This window comes from Schistocerca americana, chromosome 2, assembly GCF_021461395.2.
Source record: "Schistocerca americana isolate TAMUIC-IGC-003095 chromosome 2, iqSchAmer2.1, whole genome shotgun sequence".
NCBI lineage: Eukaryota > Metazoa > Arthropoda > Insecta > Orthoptera > Acrididae > Schistocerca > Schistocerca americana.
The window spans coordinates 549,823,175-549,847,408 of NC_060120.1; the positions used below are offsets into that span (position 1 = coordinate 549,823,175).

A 24,234-nucleotide genomic window follows, 5' to 3' on the forward strand; every position below is an offset into this window, starting at 1 on the left:
TGGCAATAGGCGTGGGAAATACTGTCCTTCAATCCCCTCCCCTCTTCCCACTAACTTCCGGCAATACGCTGACGACTCTACCTACTTACCTACTCACCACATCCTCCAACTCTTCCACGCTTCCCTCCAACGTCACATGAATCTCCCAGTCGAGTGGTGGTACGTATGAGAAGTTCTAGCAAATCCACAGAAAATCCCAGTCATAATATTCGGTTGCACCACTCGGCGTTTCCGCTGTCCAGATTTCCACCTCTCCATCTACAATCAACCCATATGTATGACTGAGGCGGTGAAGTATTTAGGACTAACACTTGACCTCCTTACAATCCAACACACAGCCCGAGCGCTGCATTAATGGCAAAGCCCAGTCCAGGCACCAAATATTTAGCCCTCTGAAAACCAATTCAGGTATCCAGCTGCGCCACTGTATCAATATCCCACCTATCATGCTCACCTTCACTCCTTGTCCTTCCTCTCCTGTCTTAATTTCAACCAACTTCCACGCACCAAAGATGAAATCCGTCATAACATACACCATTTTTTCCAACTCTAGTCATGATGTTCCATCTCATACCATTATACCAATTTCCTTTCTCTTCCTCTCACAATTTAACTGACGTTTAGTCACTACCCGCGGCTCTACGAGGCCCCATAGTCATACTTATCTTTTTACGTCCATTATGAAATTATTATCATAATTATTATTAAACCACAGCATCCTTCTCATTGTAATGAATGACTATAGTGTAACCGTTATATAAAATCGTTCAGAACGTTTTAAGGCCATAAGAGGTGCTTTTAAGAAATTAATGTATTCTATTTTAACGCGTGATATATTAGTGTGGCTTTTGGCTGAAGGTCGGCTTTATCTGCCACCAGCCCACCACTTCGAGTGAAAGAGGAATAATTTTTTTTTTTTCAAGAAAAGCGCACTTTATTGTATGGCCAGTACTGAGAAGAAAACCGAAACTACACGAATGAAGCAGTAATGACGCCCAAGAACTTTTCACATCCCAGCTACACTACGCTTACCCCAACGCAATGCACAGCCAGCGCCGTGGACTCACCTGAAGTAGTCTATCCTGAAGAGCGGCAAGCCGGACAGGAAGGCAGCAACCGCCCAGCCCGCCGCCATCAGCATGCGGGTCTTGGACATTTCCAGCCTCCGGATCCGGAACGGAAATATTATCACCAGAAAACGGTCCAGCGTAATCACTGTTCCATACAAATTTACATTTTGTTACCGATTGTCATTCCACATAACTTCAAGTACAGGAGAGAATGTACAAGGTTACTGAAGAACTTTTATTAAGTGAATTGTTATTTGGAAATGAGTAATCTATATAGAGACGGAAGCAGGAAGTTTTATAATATGAATATAGATTATATATTAGCACTGTGGCCTCCTTATTCTGCAAGTGTAATATTTAAGGCATAACCGATAGCCGAATACGCCCCACTCATGAAGAGACCGCTTTTTTGTTACGGACGTTGTCACAACTGTGATATGTTTCCGCAATCGGTCAGAGCTGTTGGTAGAGGTGGAAACTCAACTCTCTCTTTAAAAAGACCCACAGAAAAATGTCACATGGCTGGAAAAAAGGAAATCTCGTAAACCAAGACTTCAGTGAGGTCCTCTGGTGTAAAGTCTACCCATCGTTGAGGAAACAGTTCATTCAAAAATGATTTGGCATCAAAATAGAAAAATTCGCCAGGTGCGCGTAGGATTCGTGCACTGAAGTTTCTGTACAAACTTAATTATGTATAAAGGCAGTTTATCCATTCCAGGAAACAGGGATGTTTATGATTTTTGCCTTTTTTTCGACCGTAATACTGGCAAGATATCGGTCTCAGGGAGTCCAGGAGTTTCTAGAATATTTTAATTTTAAGTTCGAAGTCGGATAACAAACGACAAAAATATTTTTTTCGTGTGATATAATTCCAAAGTAGCAATTTCGGAGTTTTTCCTTCAGTTGTACTGTGAAACCTTGCTTATTACAACTTTCACGGTTGTAGGTTAACGGGAAGTACCCAAATGACCGTGTCTTTTGACTGAATAGACCAATAAGCTTAAAAATGTTACACCGGCAAGGACCATTTCCCTTAGTATGTGCCACAAATTGCAACTGATGTGCCAAACTGTTTCGTGGTAAAAGGGTTTTAACAGACGGACAAATAGACAGACGGAGAAAAATGACAAAAACTTATTTTTTCTTGTTATATAATCACAAATTATAAATTATCGGATTTTTTCCTTTTCTTGTAGTGTGAAGCCTTGCTTCTTGCCAAATTCCAACGGGAAGCATATTATAGATTTTGATCAGTCAGTTTGCGAATATCAGAAATGACAGTGTCTTGCCATTGCATTGACTTAGAAGTTTAAAGTTTTTCCATAGACTTAATATGTGACATAAATTTGAACTTGATACGTTTACTAGTTGATATGTTTACTCGTTACTGAGGAAAAGGGTGCTTAATAGTCGGACAGACAGACAGACAGACAACAAAGTGATCCTGTAATGGTTCTGTTTCTACAGACTGAGAAATGGAACCCTAAAAATTAAGTTCTGTGAGTCTCCACTAAGTTAAGGAAAAAGTCATTGCTCATGCATGAACAGGTACATTACTCCACGAACTGTTCCCTCCGCACAAAATATTGTTTGGTGATCAGGCCCAAAACACGTTTAACTTCTCTCAGTCCCTCTCACGTTACACCCGCCTAAATAGCCGTGCATGTTAAAGCACGACTAACAGGACGTGGAGGCACGCCGGCCCAACGTGGGTCCACCCGGCGGATTAGCGACGAGGGCCAATGTGCCCGACGCCCTGGGTGTGGCCTTTAGACGGTTTCCTACACCCCACTAAGTGAATGCCGGGCAGTGTTACACGATTCGCGAACATTTAGAAAACTTCCGCTCACGTTCACATCAATAACACCACACACAGACCGTTGGATTACGTATTCCATTCCGGAGGATAATGGGGGCGACAGGAGGGGCATCTGATGACTCCTTAAACTAACCACATCACATCAACACCGTTCATAACTACGCCGACCTTGTGGCTTTACGGAACAAAGGCCCAAGCAAAATAAGAAGAGGAAGAACTCTCTCTCATGTTACATCATTTCACAGTGTTTTTGCCGACCTCAATCGAAACTTCAGATCCTCTTGCTTCCAGTTGTGTTTTGATTATTAGTAACTATATTACTGTACATTTCATGAGATAAGAATTAATTAAATTGGATACGCATTTCCTGAATAATGTTGCACATAAATATTTACTTCTTACCTAAATAGCTGTGTTTATACACCGTTTCCAACCAAACATTTTAGCTACTAGGTCAGTAACAGGAACATTTAGTAAGGGAAAAAATTTATTTACGTCTGTTTTAGTAACAATTAAGGGACATCTTTGTGAAAATACTTTTCGAATAATAAATAATTCAAAACTTGAAGCAAAGGTTCCAAAGAAAGTTTTATCCACGCGTTGTACACTGATCAACCAGAACATTATGACCAACCACTTAATAGTGTGTATGTCCAACACTGGCACCGATAACAGCGGCAACGCGTCATGGTATGGAAGCAATCAGGCCTTGGTAGGTCACTGGAGGGAGTTGGCACCACATCTTAACAAACAAGTCATTTAATTCCCGCAAATTCTGGGAAGGGGGGCGACGAGCTCTGACGCCACGTTCAGTAACGCCCCAGATGTGTTCGATCGGGTTCAGATATGGCGAGCAGAGGACCAGCACATTAATTTGAACTCTCCCCTGTGTCCTCGAACGACTCCATGACACTCCTGGCCCTGTGACATGGTGCATTATCTTGTTGAAAAATGCGACTACCGTCGGGAAACATGATCGCCATAGAATGGTGTACGCGGTCTGGAGCCAGTGTACGGTACTGCTTGGCCGTCACGATGCCTTGCACGAGCTCCACTGGACCCGTGGATGCCCATGTCAGTGGGAGTAACGGTGTCAAGGAGCTGTTTCTCTGGTAGACGACGGATTCCCGCCCTCCCATCGGCATGGTGAAGGAGGTGTCGCTCTGCCACTACACCAACGTTCAGTGCCGATAGTCAAGTGCCCATTTCGGTCGTAGTTGCTCATGTCGTGGTGTTAGCTTAAGCACATACATCGGTCGTTGGTTGCGGCGGCCCATTGTTAGGGGTGCCCGGTGCACTGTGTCTTCAGACACATTTGTACTCTGTCCAGCACTAAAGTCAGTTCGCTGCCTGCCCTGTTTTAACAGTCTACCCAGACTATGACGTCCGACATCTGTAATGAGGTGTGGCCGCCCAACCCCACGACGATTGGACGTGGTTTCACCTCGGTTTCGCCAGGTGTTGAAGACGCTCTCCACAGCACCTCCAACACACGACAAGTCGTGCGGTTTCCGAAATGCTCTTCCCGAGCCTCCCCGCAATCACAGTCTGCCCTCGGTCAAACTCAGAGCGCACGCCTTCACCATTCTACACACGCACAGCACGCTCGCTGATAGTACATGCGTGTGTCTGACTAGCAGTCATTCCTCGACAGGTGACACTGCTATCACCTGAACGGCTTTATATCAATAGCAGGGCGATGACCATTATATTCTGGCTGATCAATGTGTAGCCAGCAAACCGATGGATAGATGATTTCATAGTAATCTAACATTTTCTATAATCCTCATCACAGATGAGATGTATTAAACATGTGTCAACCTCTAGTATCAACACAAATTCCAAAAAATCTGAAATCAATGGTTTTTGCCTATAGTGTGATGGATCTCTTTCTGATTCTTAGCTACTTGCTACAAGAAAACTTAAAAAAAGTAATGTTGCAAGTAATTTACAAAAGAAAATTTTTTCTTATTTCATTCTGTGTAGAAAGGTAAAAGACCTCAACAGTTTTCATGGAACGTTTTCAGTCCATATTTATCGTGGAAACGTAAAGATCTTCCAAGATAAAAAATAGAGTACTGTGTTCCGAAATTATTTTGGCTGTATACCGCAGAAGACTCTGCTCATGAATTTGTCTATCTTGCGGAAGCTTCCTGCCAGATAGTCGTTAAGAAAATAATGACATCAGTTTTGATAACCTCTGATACATGAGTATTCTGTATTTTCATAGATTCCATGTGCTGTCGTGCTGAGTTGTGCTCAGGTAATAATAGAACTATAGGATTTCAGCTCAGAGTTTCATGCTACTTTCAACTGTTGGAATTCTTTAAGCAAGTTAGGTGGTAGTGAAGTCCGAAAGAACATTTCGTTCCATCATGTCCATACACATGCATTCCATAAAAATCAGTAAAGACACACACCTCCTTCCTTCCCAAGAAAATTTTCACATACGAAAGGCATTAACACAAAATAAACAGTTGCTCAATGACCAGATAAATATTGGAAAGTAGACTCTATATAGAATAATTGATGAAATCACATGAAAATGAAAAGAGCCTTTACCATCCTTCATCTCCCCCTCACACAATCCCCTCCCCCCACCCCCTCACTCACATTCCATTTCAGCTCTCGCTCCTGCCCCTCACCTTCTCATCTAGCCTACAATCCATCACACTGCTATGTACTTATGTCCACTCATCATGGTTGCTCCTCCCCAGATAAATGAATAAATAAATCTCCATCGCTATTCCTTCTCTACTCTTACACAGTATATAACTACGTAGAAACATACTTAAATAGAATTACACACATACAATAATCAAATTTAGAAAAGATTATTTGTAGGTCAAGGACAAAGTAGTGGAAAGGGTATATTGGCAACAGTACAAAACACAAACACAAACACATACTTGAAGTACGGAAACAAACAGAACCTTTGTAGGTCAAGGACAAAGTAGTGGAGAGGGTATGTTGGCAACAGTACAAAACGCAAACACAAACACATACTTGAAGTACGGAAACAAATAGAACTCAGTGGCGTGCATAAAAGTGTGTTGTGAGAAATGCATAGTGCTGCAGAACATGTAAAAAGTAGACGAAAATTATTAGTGTCTAACACAGAAAACAACGATGTGCTAGCAGACGGCATTTCCCGATGTAAGCGAGAAAGAAGCCGAAAAATCACCGTAAGTACAAACCAACTTGTTCCTAACGAACTGTTTATCGGTCTAAAAAGCAAATCAAAATGTAAATAAATTTAATTACAGACCACTGATGATGCTTTACCTGAATAAAGCGAAACGCGTCTGGTGACAAAATCACGCTTTTTTGTATTTGCAACGACGGACGAAAAATACCCTCATGAATTATAAAGCAACTATGGACACTATGGCCACACAAATGAAGAATTGAATGTCCTTTGCTTTGGGAATCTTGGCACTCACCGCACACAAACACGTCTCATGTGTAAACTTTCTGTTACCAATGTGCGAGTGGCACAAGGTGATATTTTCGGTATTGCAGAAAGTGATCGTAAGGTTATTCGTCAGTTCTCTCTCACAATGACTGCAGCAGTAGGTCTTGTTCTTGAAGTACAGTAGTTGTAGCCCAGGTACACCTTTCTTTGAAATAAATTTTCTCCCCTGATTAAACTATTCAAATCATCTTCGAGTTGTGTTGTAGGGAAAAAAAGACTCTCCATAGGCCACCTGTACTAACGTAGAACCCTTAGATGAAGATTAGTAGTGACTGAATCAGTCTTTCAAAGCCTCACATTGTTCACTGTGTATCACCTCCATTGTTGCGGTCGGCGATACCGGACGTGTCTCATCTTGGCCATCTCTCACAGGCGCGAACCAATCAGGAGTGGAACAATGAAATTAATATGGCGTGCTTCTCACACATTAAGTCAACAGATCATAAAATTAAATTCTAACACGAGAAACTAAGACGGTTAAAAAACTTATGATCGGTCTTTATTGACTAACCCTCGTAGTAAAGTACTGAGGTAATGCAACATGATGAAGAATGTAAACTATCAAGTCATGTAAAGGTAAGCAGTGCAATGAAAATTTAGAAAATTACCGTGAAGCATTCGAACATTATTTTTAGGGTTTCGTTGCGCAATAGGCAAAAACGGATCGAATACAGAATCACTTCGTTGACCGTCTGCCTGTCTGTCGGTACGGCTGCTAAAATCTCTGTTTCACCAGATTACATTTACTTTCATTCCAATTGATCCGTAGTGAGGAGGTCCTCTAGGATGCAGAACATTTCAGAAAAATAATAATACATGACAAATATTTACAATTGAAACAAGCTAATGTACCTTCCATAGGTCCCAAGTGGAATGATCGTCATTTTTTTAATGAACACTATATGAAAGAATGATCCCAGAAACACTCATTTACTAAGAACACATTAATGCACTGAATTTAAAGTAAAAAAATGTTTTTATTTATACCTTAATAAACAAATAATGTAACTATTACAATAATTATTACAATGCACACATTACTGCACTGAAATGGTGCAGAAGTGGGATTATATATATATACAAATCAGTTAGCTCTACTGAGAAATTCATCAATGGAGTAGTAGGAGTTGGACATCAATAAATCCTTTATGCTTCTCTTAAACCGAATTTCACTGGTGTTAAGCTTCTTATGCCTGTTGTGAAGTTACTGAAAACGTGTGTTCCTGAATAATGCACTCCTTTTTGTACCACAGTAAGTGACTTTAAATCCTTGTGAAAATTATTCTTATTTTTACTATTGATTCCATGAACTGAGCTGTTGGTTTGAAAAAGTGATGTGTTTGTGATGACAAATTTCATTAAGGAACAAATATATTGGGAAGCAATAGTTAGAATCCCTAGTTTATCCATAGTTCCCTAAATAGGCTTCTGCAGGATGTTCTTGAGTTCACACCACATATAACTCTTATTGCACGTTTTTGTGCCCAGAAAACTTTAGCTTGGCTTGATGAATTACCCCCTAAAATACTCCCATATGTCATTATGGAATAAAAGTAAGCGTAGTGTGCCAGCTTTTTCATTTTTATATCCCCAATGTCTGACACAATTCGCTTTGCAAATAGAGATTTGTTAAGACGCTTCACCAGTTCTGTGGTGTGCTCCTCCCAGTTGAATTTATTATCAAGCCCATCTTTCTGGGGCTGCACTTGAATTGCTATTTAATGCAATGTTTCTATCATCAGCAAACAAAACATACCTAGCACCTGGCAATTTTACTGATGAAAAGTCATTGATATACACGAGAAAAAGTAAGGGCCCTAAGATGGACCATGTGGGACCCCACATATAATTAGTTCCCAGTTGGATGATGTCTAATAGCTTCATACATGTCTCTTTCCTAATAATGCCCTTTGCTTCCCGCCAGAGATATAAGATTTGAACCATTTTGCAGCATTTCTTGTTATACCATAATATTCTAACTTACTTAAAAAGATATTGTGATTTACACAGTCAAATGCTTTTGACAGATCACAAAATACACCAGTTGCCTGCAGTATTTTGTCTACATAATTAAGTACTTTTCACTGTAAGTGTAGAAGCCTTCTCAATATCAGAACCCTTTAGAAATCCGAACTGCAACTTTGACAGTATATTATTTGTGATAAGATAGTAATAAAGTCGATTGTATATTGCCTTTTCTAAAATTTTTGAGAATGCTGGCAATAGTGAAATTTGACAGAAATTTGATGGTATTTATTTATGTCTCTTCTTAATCAGTGGCTGAAATTCAGCATATTTCAACCATTCAGGAAATATTCCAGTGATAAAGGACTGGTTACAAAGATTGCTTAATATGTTAATTAACTCAGAATCTCATTCTTTAATTAATTTTGTTGGTATGTTTTTGATTTTAAAGATTTTATGATGGAAATTAGTTTTGCTAGGGTAGTGAGGGTCAAGTTCATATTATGGAAGTTACTTGAAATGTCTGGTTTAAGGTGTTCCATAGCAGTATATACCGAACCTGACAACAGCTATAAAATGTTTGTTGAAAAGGTCTGCAACACTATACACATCTGTCACCAATGTATCATTTACTCTTAATGCTATTTATCCCTCTTCATGTCTGGTTCTACAGGTTTTCTGCTTCACTATATTTCCTACTTTGTCTTAACTTTGTTATCTAATATGACTATCTTTTCCTTATAATATATTTGCTTTGATGTCCATATTAGAGTCTTTAATACTTTGCAGTATTTCTTGTAATGTGCCATAGCATCAACATCAGAACTGTTTCAGATTGACAGATACAGTTTTCTTTTTGTTTTAGAGGATAGCTCTATTCCTTTAGTAATCCATGGCTTCTTTGTACATTTTGTTCAAACCTTGGTTACTTTGGAGGGAAAACAGTGTTCAAATAAGGTAAGCACCTTACTAGCAGAAGTGTTATATTTTTCATTCATGCCATGAAAACTGTAAACATCACTCCAGTGGATGTCTCTGAGGGTAAAATAATCAATTTTTGACTTATTGGTTACCCTCTCAAGCTCATATTTAACAGAGTTTATATTCTGTTCAGAATTAACATTTAAAAGAAGGAACTGCATGTCATGGTCTGAGAGGCCAATGACTATTGGTTTTGTAACATAATTTTGTCCATTGGACTCTTCTATAAAATTATTATAATGGCCGTTTGTCAGCAATTGGCTACCCTAGTGAGGAACTTTACAGTGGGAATTAAGTTGAATGATAGTGTTACTAACTCAAATAAGTTATTATTGGGAGATTCTTTAAGGAAATCTACATTGAAGTCACCAGCAACCATTATTTCTTTATTTTTGGTTGTTAGAAGAACCAGTACAACTTCAAGATGGTTTATGAACAGATTAAAGTTACCTGCAAGTGCTCGATATACATTTAATATTATGAAGGATTCTTTGTGAAATTCTAGTTCTGTTGCACATGCTTCCATATGCTGTTCTAGGCAACATCTATGAATGTCCATTTTCTTAAATTTATAACAGTTCCTGATGAATGTGGCAACTCGTACTTTCTCCATTTCTGCCTTATAAAAGTCAGGTTCTAACCTAAATCCTCTAAAACTTAAAAGTTCTATACCAGTGGCCACATGATGTTCAGAGGGGCAGATTAAGTCAGCTTGAAACTTCCTGGCGGATTAACACTGTGTGCCGGACCGAGTCTCGAACTCGGGACCTTTGCCTTTCGCAGGCAAGTGCTCTACCAACTGAGCTACCCAAGAACGACTCACGACCCGTCCTCACAGCTTTACTTCTGCCAGCACCTCGTCTCCTACCTTCCAAACTTTATAGAAGCTCTCCTGCGAGGACTGTGAGGACGGGTCGTGAGTCGTGCTTGGGTAGCTCAGTTGGTAGAGCACTTGCCCGCGAAAGGCAAAGGTCCCGAGTTCGAGTCTCGGTATGGCACACAGTTTTAATCTGGCAGGAAGTTTCATATCAGCGCACACTCCGCTGGATAGTGAAAATCTCATTCTGGCTATGTCAGCTTGGTTTGTGGACTCTAAATCATCTATGCAGATAATTAATTCATTAAATTTATTTCTCACTCCTCGAATATTTTGATGCGATAAAGATAGCTGACATTCCACATTGACTGGCTTAAAACTGGGTAGAGTTGAAATTTCTGCTGATTGTTGAAAATTCTTAACCAATAGCTGTTTATGCTGATTTAATAAGCTAGAATTATATTTTTTTTTGTTTCTTTCTCAAACTGAAGGTTTGCCTCAATCCTATCCTCTCTTAAAACTTGGTTTCTTTCTGCCCTCCCTAACTTAAGAAAGGGTCTTTTCTGAACCCTAGAACCACTCGTATTTTATCACTCATGACAGTGCCTCCACCCTTTAACTTTCCTGCTATTTTACCAGCCAGTTTACCCTACCATTTCCTGTTGAGGTGAAGGCCATGCCTAGTATAATCCCACCTATTGAGAGGATCAACAGGAACCGCACCAATGTGTGACCCTGCACCAAACATAAGCAGCTGTTCCAACTCCAAATTAACTCCCTTGACAGGAGAGTTCAAATGAGGTCAGTCATAGTGCCGACGAACAGATACAAATTCAACACTAATATGCTTCGATGCTGATGCAATCTTTGCCAGATAACACTCTATACTGTACCCAGGATCTCTGTCAGTACTATTACCTGACTCACCTACTATAACCACAGTATCTTCCTTAGCGAAATCTTTGCAAAGTGATCCCAAATCCTTGGTCACCTGCTCCAGACCAGCACTAGGTTTAAGAAAATTGGTGTCGTGGTATTCTGATCCTAGCTCATCCTCCAAAAGTTGGCAACACCTCTTCCATGGGAACTTTCTTTCTCTTTACTGATTTCCCTACATTCTTACTTTTCAATTTGCTGCTGAAAGTTTGTTGTGCCCTCTCTACATCTGTATCTGCTTCACGCTCACCAGCTTCTAACTGCAGCAACAGGTCAAATCTATTTTCCACATTCACCACAAAGTTGTCAGACATAGTTCTAGGCCTGTTCCTCTTGTTGCCTGTTGCCACTTCCAACCTTCCTTTACCCTTCTCCCTCCTTAAACTGTCAAGGTCTCCTCTGGCCTTGTGTAACACAGCCTGAAAGATTTTCCCCTCCTGTTCTAGCATCTTCCTATCTCTACTACATATCTTACAAAACCATTGATGAGTCTCATTTACTTCCCCTTCTCCCACGCCACTGGAGTCACCCACCTGGAAAAAACTACAGCACCCGTTACACCAAAGTCCCGACCTAAAAATTCTACTGCAAGTCAAGCACTTTTCACTCATGATAAACGTAATAGTTTATTAAAAGTATGTCAGTTAAATTACAGAGAAACACAAAATATTATTCCACGAACATGGCCTATACCCAAGTATGTAAACAAGAACAAAAGGGCAAAGTTTCTGAAACAACAACTTAAACTTAACGCTACTTTCCGGAAATGTGAGTTAAATAATGAAGACGTACGCTACAGTTAAATTATTGGAGAGAGCAAAGAACAATTAAACGAAATTCTGTAGACTTGCTGCTGCAAAACATAAATAGAAAATACGACTGTAATGCGACTGTACGATCTTCTCGCGTTTTATGCTATATTACGTAAAGAAAAATGAAACCTTTAATGGTATGCCTATAAAACACACTTATACACCTATTCAGCACGTAATCAGTACTAAACTAAATGTTTTTATAATCTTAAATGACTTATCTTTACGAGAACACCAAAACTTGCGCTAGGCGCCTGGCTGCAGAGCTGCAGGGCAACGGATGGACGCAGCAAGCTGAAGTTTAGGCCACGCTAAGGTCTACGGACGCTTAGTAGCGTAAAAAATTGAAGCTTCTAAGTCGAAGTAATGAAAAGATGCTGCCATTTACGTGACATATTTTGATACTTGCAAATTCACTCATCTAAAATTATAGAGACTTTCCGCTGATCTAGAGTCATGAAATGCGGTACGATGCTAGGTTTCACTGTAGAAGTAAAGGAAAACTCTGAAAATAGAGAATTTGTAATTATATCATGCGAATTTCTTTTCTTCGTTTGTTAGCTGGCTTAGGTCTGCTCCTCCGTCTGTTGATTGATACCCCTTCTTTTTCAGAAACGGGTACATATGTCATTTTAAAAGTCATGCCACATACTGAAGTGTATAGTCCTTTGGTGGTATTAGGTGGTTAAGCTTCTACCTCAATGGAAAGAAAAGATAACAGCCATTTATTTCACATCTTTTGATACTCGCTCACTCACTCTTTAAAACATGTAGTGTACTTCCAGTTTGGGTAGAATCATGAAACTTAGCACGAAGTGAGGTTTCCAAGTAAAAACTAAGGAAAAAATCAGAAAGTTATATACATACTCATTTTGTATCCGGCTACAAACTTGAAAATATTCTCGAATGTCTTGGAGTCCTTGGAACCGATATCTTGCGAGTATCACTGTCGATAAGAGGCAACAAAATCTTGGAGATTTTCCATTCCTGAAATGGATGAACCGTCTACATACATAGCCGAATTTGTACGGAACCCTCAATGCGCGTCTCCTACTCGTTCCCGGCCAGCTATTAAATTCAAATACATTCTAACTACGTTTCTTGCCATCGTCTGGGGTCATAGTGATTGCCCATCAAGTGTAAATATAGTGCTCCACGTGTAGCTGCACTTCTGAGTGTAAACTGGTGAACGTTGGGTTTAGCCTGTTTCCAGAATTAGTAATTTTGTGGACATTTTTTAAAGTAGCCCAAAGACCAAATCCAAAGGGATGGAGCGTAACAGAAAGCGCCTGCTTGGATTAGTGCTTTAGGAGCAGTAATAGCGAGTCTGGTAACTGTGCAAAAAGAGAGCGTGGCTGACCTGTGAGCGTGTAGACGGAAAACTCGCTGGAGAAGGTGGAGATGAAGCCGGCGAGGCTGCAGAGCGCGCTGGAGCGCCAGTCGCGGTCGTGCACCGAGTACACGCCCCGGTAGTGCGCGTCGGCCGCCGCGATGATCAGCAGGTACGACCCCATGAACAGGTCGCCGATCGCCAGGTTCGTGATCAGGAACGAGTGCACCTGCCGCACACACACATGTGGGGGATGCTGTGCTGATCAACCTTTCGTGCTTTCAACAGATGGTGAGTGAGAAAACATGGGGTAATAAGTGGCAATGATGTGGTGCACAGGGGAATTATTAAACCTCGAATAACCAAGAGAAGGGGGTAGTGAGGAGATATTGAAGGGCTTAAGTGAGAAACCAATGCAGAGACATTGTAGACAGTGTCCCATGAAGAATGGTGAATGTGGAGGGACATGACAGAAACAATCATCCGAAGCAAAAGGTTTAGTAAACAAGTGCTCTAAAACGCATACCTTAAGAGCCATGAGCACATCTTCACCTTCGATACTGTGAAGCAAATCCCTTTTGCTGAAAGCTTGGTCCATACTAACTCCCCATTAAATACAGAAAGTAAGAATCGTATAATAGAACTGTTTTTTTTAAGAGTATAGAAGATGAAGAAGCGCTAATAACTTTTGAGGTATGCGTTTTAGAGCCCACGTTTACTGCACTTTTTGCTTCGAATGATCGTTCCTGTCGTACCCTTGAATATTGACCATTCCTCCTGGGATACCTTGTATCAGCTGGTTCACAGTAGAACGAGTGCTAAGGCATTATGGAATGGTTTACGTACGAGTGAAGTCTCTTACTCGAACGTAGCATGTCTGCAAAACCTTACACGCTCCCCAGCATCGGCTTCTTTATACAACGTGCTTACATCCTTAAATTTAAGGCTGAGTTTTTGTTCAGCAAGTAGATATAACCAAGATGAGTAATAAAGGTTAATAATAATTAATTTTTAATGTTTTGTGTCGTCGTTTATTTCTTTCTTTTATTCATTTACTGCTTATTTTGCCTTGCCACATTAGGGCCTTAAAGTCTTCTCTTACATCTGAGTAGTAACAACACTCACTAGTTACACGAATAATAATAATAAAATAGTGGAGGCATTCAGAAGGATATTGATTAGCTTACCGGTTTTGAAGCCTCGTTTGGTATTAAAAGAAGTGGAAGGTATAATGAAAGAGCAGATTTTGAGGAGAAAGTGACAGTGGCTGCTAGGAAAGAAGAGAAGCACAAAGAGTGCCCGAACTCTTACGGGAATCGGCAACGCGCCGCGAGTAATGAGTATAATGGGCGGCGGGGTCACTACGAATGAAGTGGGGGACAATACGTTGAAAATGTGGTCTTGCGGGAGGCGTGCCAGAGATAAATCCCTGCATTCGTACTATCCTCTGTGTCCTCGGTGGCTCAGATCAATAGAGCGTCTGCCAAGTAAGCAGGAGATCCCGGGTTCGAGTCCTGGGCAGGGCACACATTTTCATCTGTCCCCGTTCACACATGTCAACGCCTGTAAGCAGGTAAGGGTTTTCATTTAATTAGAATTTTACTTTCTTGAGAACGGGTATTTATACCCTTTTATTCAGATGGTAGTGTAAGGGTTGGAGATACACTGGAAGGGCCGGCCGCGGTGGTCTAGCGGTTCTAGGCGCTCAGTCAGGAACCGCGCGACTGCTACGGTCGCAGGTTCGCGATCCTGCCTCGAGCATGGATGTTTGAGATGTCCTTAGGTTAGTTATGTTTAAGTACTTCTAACTTCTAGGGGACTGATGACCTTAGAAGTTGAGTCCCATAGCGCTCAGAGCCATTTACACTGGAAGGAGTGCAACAAAAAACATAAAGTGTGATAATCTCTGCGCTTTTTCGGCCCATAGCCATGATAATTGTTCCTAGACGGAGCGGTATGGTCGAAATAGCAAACATCACAAATGTATCAGAAACAAGTATTCATCGTCAGTTTCAGCCGACGTGAGCTCTCATAAGAAAGTTCTTGGAGAGCAGGATCGCTGTACTCGAAACTGTCGAGTGTTTGTGAGTCTACGGGTCTCTTTTTAAGACCGAGTCGTTATATTTTCTTTATATTTCTGTAATGACTGACGTGTGCTGCCAGCTTTACTTAATAAATTATCTGATTGACGAATGCTGTTAAGAAAAATAATTTGCATCATCAACAAGGTCTGTTTTCCTGCAGAACAGTTTGAACAAAAATGCGTATATGCAAAGTATTTTTGTCCTTGTTGTACTTAACATTTCTGTTGTATCCCCGACCCCTGACAATACCTGACCGATATTCAGAAGAATTTCGCACTACCGTACGAAGCGCACAGGACAAATAGTCACCCCGAAGGAGACTTCCCTCTAATACTGGGTAACACCGCTCTAAACTTCTCAACGGCTGCTATTCAGAGGGTAAAGAGAGCCCACAATATCCGTCAAGCCGCTCTTAGAAGATCTGATCCCATAGAGTTACCAAATTCCGGCAGTGTTGACTAATACGTTTCATCTCCTGTTCCAAAAAATCCCAGACATTTGCTGTGGGAATAAGATTTATCAATTTAGTGGGTCAGTCGAGGCGCGATAGTTCATCTGGGTGTTCGCCAAACCAAGAAATTTACATGTGTAGCTCTGTGAACGCAGCTGCTGTTATTTCCGATTGCCCACAGCATTCTCATAACGGATATGTAAAAGAAAGGGCAACACTTCGTCGTCCAGAGTGCTGTAGCGAAGCACAGTTGTCCAAGTTAACGGTAACCCAACTGAGTGGGCTGAAGTCGTTTTACCTAAAACAGCCCCAAAACATCACAAATTCGGCATACAACTTCACCCCATGATCCATGGGTGCGTGACGTATCAAGTGCCCGCCTGGTAACAGTTTTGCGCTACCTACAGCCCTCAAATAGCTGCACTGTTATGCAATCGACAAATATCTTGCCATATACATTCAATACATTACGTGAAATACACTGATGGAAAAACCTTGCAGCACCAAGAAGGAGTTGTGCGACGTAAGCGAAAGAGGGTAGGTTTGTTTCTACATGTGAAAGATGATGTACATTAAAATTCCGCGGAAGTCCCATAAAACTGGCCCTAGTAGCGCCACTGTGAGGGTGCAAATCACATTTGTTTTAAATACTCGCTTTAACGGTCCTGATTGTGGTGTCACCGCCAGACACCACACTTGCTAGGTGGTAGCTTTAAATCGGCCGCGGTCCATTAGTACATGTCGGACCCGCGTGTCGCCACTGTGTGATCGCAGACCGAGCGCCACCACAAGGCAGGTCTCGAGATACGGACTAGCACTCGCCCCAGTTGTACGGACGACGTAGCTAGCGACTACACTGACGAAGCCTCGCTCATTTGCAGAGCAGATAGTTAGAATAGCCTTCAGCTAAGTCAATGGCTACGACCTAGCAAGGCGCCATTAGTAACATTGCATGTATCTAAAGAGTCTCACTTGTATCGCCACAATCTCCAGATGTACCAAAAGGATGGATTACAGTTAAGTATTCCAGAAGCTACGTACTTTTCTTTATAGCATTCATTACATATCCTGTTTCAGACCTCACGCCATCCGGCTTTAACTTAGCGCCTGCCTTTCGGCTTCCTCTCATTGTGTCTAGGCTGTCTTGTCTAGACACAACACTGAGCGTCACTTACCTTTGAGACTAGACGTGGTGAGTTCATGTTAGTCGAGATTGCGTTTAAGATGACAAAGACGCCGTTATCACCACCTCACTGAATTAGGACTAGATCGTGTTATAGAGTGACGAGGAATGGACGTTAATTTTCCGATACTGCAGAATGACTTGGCAGCAATGTAGCCATCGTACATGATTGCTGGCAGCGGTGGTCACAGGAATGTACAGTCGCAAGGAGACCTGTCTCCGGAAGACCTTGTGGCATTGCCGAGAGGGAAGACCATCGTGTTTGGCGTGTGGATCTGGAGCATCGTGCTGCATCTGCACCATCAGTTCGAGCAGCAGCTGGCACCACAGTGAGACAACGAAATGTTATAAATATGGTACATCGAGGACGGCTCAGAGCCAGATGCGCTGTAGCCTGCATTCCACTGATCCCAAACCATCGCCATTTGCGACTTCCGTGATGTCAATCGAGAGCTTATTGGACGGCAGGGTCGAAGTCTGTTGTGTTTTCCGATGTAAGTTCGTTCTGGCTCGGTGCCAGTGTTGGCCATGTGTTGGTCAGAAGGAAGCCAGTTGAGCGCCTGCAACCAATCCATCGGCGTGAAAGACACACTGGGCGTACATGTGGAGCTATGGTCTGTGATGCGGTTTCACATTACACTCTCCTGGTTATCCCACGCCCCCTAACTGCAGATTTGTACATCAGCCTGGTGATTCGAGCCGTCGTGGTGCCATTCATGAACAGCATTAAGGAGTGTATTCCAAAAGAATAACGGTCGCTCACATACCGCTGCTGTATCTCAACCTACTATCCAGTATGTCGACATGTTGCCTTGGCCTGTTCGGTCACCAGATCTGTCTCCAGTCGAGCACATATGAGACATCATCGGATGACAACTACAGATACATCCACAAACAGCACTAAGCGTCCATGTATTGGTCGGCAAAGTGCAATAGGCTTAGAGCTCCATCCCAAAAACTGACATCCGGCACCTGTACAACACAATTCATGCACGTTTGCATCCTTGGACTCAACTTTTTGGCGGTTACACCGGTGATTAATATACCAACATTAAATATTTACAATAGCTCTTCTCGCTTTTACGTTAGCTTGTGAACTTGCTACATTAATCACTTAAATATGTTACCTAGCGAATGTGCTCACGAAGTTTCATTACACCACATTAATTATTTTTGGGTGCTGCGATTTTTTCCTTCAGTGTAGTTTCACCGTGATATGTGGCCTGCAGATTTATGAAATGTTTCCTAAGATAGTTTCCCATAAAGTTCTGTGAATGTTACTTCACATTGGAATGTTTTGGACAGTGTCTCCATTTGGGGCACCTGGTCGTTGGAACAGCTGCGGTTTGTCACTACGTTAACGCGAATACACATAGCAGTGCAATAACATTTAATTTACTAAATCAACTGTCGGCTGCAAACTAAAACGACATACTACATTCATGACATAATACGTGCATGACCCCTACATTAAGTTCCTTAACACACTTCGAAAGGCATGTTTTCAGTCACCGTCAGTATAAACAGAAAACGGTTAATATTCTTTTTATGCTCGGATCTGTAGCTTCTTTGAATTTCATGTACAAGATCATCCTTTTTTTTTTTTACATTACATGCTTTTATTCGAAACAAATATTTTATATCACGAGCGACTGACTAATAACGACATTAGATTACATTACGCAAATGTATGATACAAGTGGCCGTAAGTCATGGTCAACACCGCATTGTGATATAAACCTGTAACAGCATTAATTCGCAGATCGTAGGTTCAGCGTCCAGGGAGAATAAGCGCAACCGTAATTGCAGGTTAGGATCTGCTGTTTGAGAATGAGGGACAGAAATATGCGGTTCTTTCTTGCTGATACCATGGTGTGCGGTAGGGTGTCGAACTTGAGGGACTGTGACCTAGACAAAATATCTGGTTGGTATGATGAGTGGTAGCTGGCTCTAAATGTAGAACAATGTACATCAATGTGGATGACTCGGAGAAACAAACCCGCAATACGCGGATGCAGTATTAGTAGTGTTCTTCTCAACAAGGGCGGGTAGCGTATAATGGTTACATATTTTAACGTCCTTCTGTTTACGACCTCTGGATGTCACATATTTTAGCTTTTGCCGTTGTAAGAACTTTGCTAATAAACGTCGCGCAACTAGGGTCAGCAGTCGCTGTGTGACTGCTACCGAGTAACACAGCAAGACACTTAAAACAAAGTCATACTCTTTAATTGAAGAAGTTTTGACGAGTTAAATAAGGTTTTAAAGCCTCTCGAGGCGGAGAAGCTGTTCATCTGCAAAGCTCGTAGAAAATTTAGTGGCGGGTACGAAACTTGAAATATGCAAGTAAATAATAAAGCTGAAAATTGTCTGGCTGAATACTTTTTACTGTTTTTTCTGAGAGCGGCTAGCTCTATGAAACACGACTGGAGTCTCGGTAATGACAAATTATCAAGAGTTGACCCCCACGCTTAGAAGGAACACCAAATTGCAAATAAAGGTCATGGCAGCTATAATACGCGGTGTGGCCGAGCGGTTCTAGGCGCTACAGTCTGGAACCGCGCAACTGCTACGGTCGCAGGTTCGAATCCTGCCTCGGGCATGGGTGTGTGTGATGTCCTTAGATTAGTTAGGTTTAAGTACTTCTAAGTTCTAGGGGACTGATGACCTCAGCAGTTAAGTCCAATAGTGCTCAGAGCCATTTGAACCATTTTTTGAGCTATAATACGCAGCTGGCCTATTGGCAAGGACAATCCCCCCCTCCCCCCCACCCCCCTCCCAAGTACTCTGGGAGAGGAAATGAAGTATAGCGTAACGAAGTGTTTCTCTTTTAAGAAAATGTCTTAACAATTGATATTACGCAGGTTTTTAACTGGGTGAGCAACAGAACTTTTTATGGCTACTTACAAGTCACCGTTCGTCTACCAAAATATATTAAAAATACTGCATACGACCAGGTCAAGACCGCCCCCCCCCCCCCCCCCATAGAAACTATTGTATAGGCGCCCTTGCCTACGTTACCTCTACATAAAATTAAATAATCTTTGAAATGGACGAAGTACTAAACAGTAGAGTGAAGTAATCAATAATTTTTGACAACATTTCTCTTGGGGAAAGACAGCGGTGTAGCCAAAATAATTTAAAACTGGTTAAAAACAGTCTTGACCGTAGTTAAATATTTATTGGTGATGGTAACAGGTTTCGGTAACAGGTTTCGGTAACAGGTGACAGTAATCAGACCATCTATATTAAAAAAGCAATACATTAGGAATTTAGACGGAAGTCTGACGATAGTAGTAAACTATAATCTACGAGTACGTGACGTATGACCAAAATTATACACATGATGGTGGGCGGTGACGAAGGACGGAGAAGGTGTTGTAGTTCCACTATCATCACGTGCTAAGGAGAACAACGGAATTGTTGCTTAAATATAGCATGTTCAGTAACATTAGTCACTGTCACAGTTTTGAAATCGTCAACCGTTAAAACGTGCCTTTCGACAATACCACGCCGCCTCCATGGTAAGGGTTGGGTTGTTTGGAGGAGGAGACCAAACAGCGAGGTTATCGGTCTCATCGGATTAGGGAAGGACATGGAAGGAAGTCGGCCGTGCCCTTTCAGATGAATCATCCCGTCATTTGCCTGAAGCGATTTACGTAAATCGCGGAAAACCTAAATCAGGATGGCCGGACGCGGGATTGAACCGTCGTCCTACCGAATGCGAGTCCAGTGTGCTAACCACTGCGCCACCTCGCTCGGTCGTCCATGGTAAACGACGGCAGTATTTTCACTTGCACTACGATGCAGGAGCAGTCTACAACATCTGACGTGCATTTCTACATGCCTGCCTGCGGGGCAGTACGTTTTTAACATCCAGTCGCTGTCGCAGTAGTGAAATTGTCTTCTGTTGGATGTCGCATATCGATATGTCGACGCCGTCTCCGTGGGAACCATTTTGAGCTGTGTAAGACTTCAGAGCAAATAAGGCAGAAGGGATAGATTACATTTCATCAGAATTTCTAAAATCATCAAGAGAAGCGGCAACGAAACGATTATTCGAGTTGGTGTGTAGAATGAACGAGTCTGGCGATATACCAACTGACTTCCGGAAAAAATATCGTCCACACGATTCCGAAGATAGCAAGAGCTGGCACGTGCGAAAATTATTGCACAATAGGCTTAGCACCTCATGCACGCAAGCTGCTGACAATAATAATATACAGAAGAATGGAAAAGAAATTGGAGTATCTGTTGGACGATGATCATTTTGGCTTTAGGAAAGGTAACGGAAACAGAGAGGCGATTCTGACGGTGCGGTTGGTAATGGAAGGAAGACTAAATAAAAATCAAGGGTTGATCATAGTATTTGTCTACCTGGAAAAAGCGTTGCACAGTGTCAAATGGTGCAAGATGTTCGAAATTCTGAGGATAATAGGGGTAAGCTATAGGGAAAGACGGATAAGATGCAACATTTATATGAATCAAGTAAGAATAATAAGAACAGAAGACCAAGAACGAAGTGCTCGAATTAAAAACGATGTAAGATGGGCGTGTAGTCTGTCGCCCCTGCTGTTCAATCTATACACGGAAGAAGCAACGATGGAAATAGAAGAAAAGTTTGGTAGTGGAAATAAAATTCAAGGTAAAAGAATTTCCGTAATACAATTCGTTGATGACATACCTATCGTTATTGAAAGTGAATAAGAATTATATGATCTGCTGAACGGAGCGTACAGTCTAAGTATAGAACATGGATTGAGAGTACATCGAAGAAGGACGAAGTAATGAGAAGTAACAGAAATGAGAACAGCAATAATCTTAACATTAGGATAGATGGTCACGAAGTAGATGAAGTAAAGGAATTCTATTACCTGGGCAGCAAAATAACCACTGACGGACGGGGGAAGGAGGACATCAGAAGCAGACTAGCACTGGCAAAAAGCCGTTCCTGTGCAAGATAAGTCTACTAATATGAATCATAGGCCTAAATTTGAGGAAGTACTTCCTGAGAATGTACGTTTTGAGCACAGCATTGAATGGCAGCGAAAGATGAGTTGTAGGAAAACTGGCACAGAAGAGTATCGAAGCATTTGAGATGTGGTGCTACAAACGAATGTTGAAAATTAAGCGGACTGATAAGGTAAGGAATGAGCTGCGCAGAATCAGCGAGGAAAGGAATACGTGGAAAACACTGACAAGGAGAAGGGACAGGATGATAGATCGTCTATTAAGACATCAGGAAATGACTTCCATGATACTAGAGGGAGCTGTAGAGGCAAAAACTGTACAGGAAGACAGTGACTGGAATACATCCAGCAAATAATTGAGAACGTAGGTTGTAAGTGCTACTCTGTGATGAAGAGGTTTGAAGGCCGTGTCCTACCAATCAGAAGCCTGATGACTCAAAAATAAACATGAAATCTATGAGTTTTCGGCAAATCCCCACAGATGGCTACCAATGCTCTCACAGCCGATTATTACTGGTTACCCCGCCTATACATTGAGGTACACATGGGGTATGTATATGCACATTTACAGTATCGCATTCATAAGGTACAAAAGGGCATTGAGTTGACGGGACTGTCATTTGTACTCATATGAGTCATGTGAAAAAGAGTCAGACGTGATTATGGCGCGCGACGGGGTTTAACAGACTTTGAACGCGGAATGATACTTCGCGCAAGAGGCATAGGACATTCCGTTTCGGAAAATGTTAGGCAATTCAGTATTCCAAGACCCACAGTGACAAGAGCGTGCCGAAAACCCCAGATTTCGGGCATTGAAATCTCACCACGGATAATGCAGTCCACGGTGGCCTTCACTTACCGACCGAGAGCAACGGTGATTGCTTGGAGTTGTCGGTGCTAACAGAACAGCTCCACTGCTTGAAATAACAGCAGATATCAATGAGGGGACTGCCAAGGGGGTGGTTATTCCGAGAAAAATCTTGAATAATCAACGGAAGGATAACGTCCTACGAGTCGGGGCGTGGAATGTCAGAAGTTTAAACGTGGTAGGAAAGCTAGAAAATCTGAAAACGGAAATGCAAAGGCTCTATCAAGATGTAGGAGGGGCCAGTGAAGTGAAGTGAAGAGAAGACAAGGATTTCTGGTCAGATGAGTATAGGGTAATATCAGCAGCAGCAGAAAATGATATAACGGAAGTAGGATTCGTTCTGTATAGGAAGGTAGGGCAGAGAGCGTGTCACTGTGAACAGTTCAGTGATAGGGTTTTTCTTATCAGAATCGACAGCAAACCAACACTGACAACGATAGTTCAGGTATACATGCCAACGTCGCAAGCTGAAGATAAAGAGATAGAGATAGTGCACGAGGTTATTGAAAGGGTAATACAGTATGTAAGGGGATATGAAAATCTAATAGTTATGGGGTCCTGGAATGCAGTTATTGAGAAAGGAGTAGACGGAAAGGTTACAGAGAATTGGGGCAAGAATTGAGAGAGGAGATAGACTAACTGAGTTCTGTAACAAGATCCAGCTAGTAATAGCGAACACTCTGTTCAAGAATCACAAGAGGAGGGGGTATACCTGGAAAAGGCCAGCTGATACGTGAAGATTTCAGTTAGATTACATCATGGTCAGACAGAGACTCCGAAATCAGATACTGAATTGCAAGGCGTACCCAGGAGCAGACATAGACTAAGATCACAATATAGTAGTGATGAAGACTAAGCTATAGTTTAAGACATTAGCCAGGAAGAATCAATACTCAAAGAAGTGGGATACGGAAGTACTACGGAATGACTAGATACGGTTGAAGTTTTCTAAGGCTTTAGGCAGAGCTAAAAGGTGGTAGGCAGTACAGTTAAAGAGGAATGGACATATCTGAAAGGGCCATCACAGAAGTTGGGAAGGAAGCCATACGTAAAAAGAAGATAACTGCAAAGGAACCATGGGTAACAGAAGAAATACTACAATTGATCGATGAAAGGAGGAAGTACAAAAATGTTCCGGGAAACTCAGGAATACAGAAATACAAGTCGCTAAAGAATGAAATAAATAGGAAGTTAAGACGAAATGGCTGCAGGAAAAATGTGAAGACATCGAAAAAGAAATTACTGTCTGAAGGACAGACTCAGCATACAGGAAAGTCAAAACAACCTTCGGTGACATTAAAAGCAAGGATAATAACACAACATAAGAGTGGAACGGGAATTCCACTGTTAAATGCAGAGGAGAGAACGGATGAGTGGAAAGAATACATTGAAAGTCTTTACGAGGGGCAAGATTTGTCTGATGTGATAGAAGAACAAACAGAAGTCGATTTAGAAGGGATAGAGGATCCAGTA

General features: G+C 41.7%; 1 protein-coding gene across 1 annotated transcript in view; it reads right to left on the reverse strand.

The window, feature by feature from the left end:
- Positions 1 to 24,234, reverse strand: part of LOC124594160 (G-protein coupled receptor GRL101-like) — a 356,496-nt gene that overhangs the window by 100,187 nt on the left and 232,075 nt on the right. Inside the window, exons 22-23 of the mRNA XM_047132516.1 lie at positions 13,236 to 13,434; positions 1,068 to 1,215 (exon numbers count right to left, since the gene is read on the reverse strand). Of these exons, the coding sequence (XP_046988472.1) occupies positions 1,068 to 1,215; positions 13,236 to 13,434 (347 nt within the window). The remainder of the gene's footprint in view (positions 1 to 1,067; positions 1,216 to 13,235; positions 13,435 to 24,234) is intronic.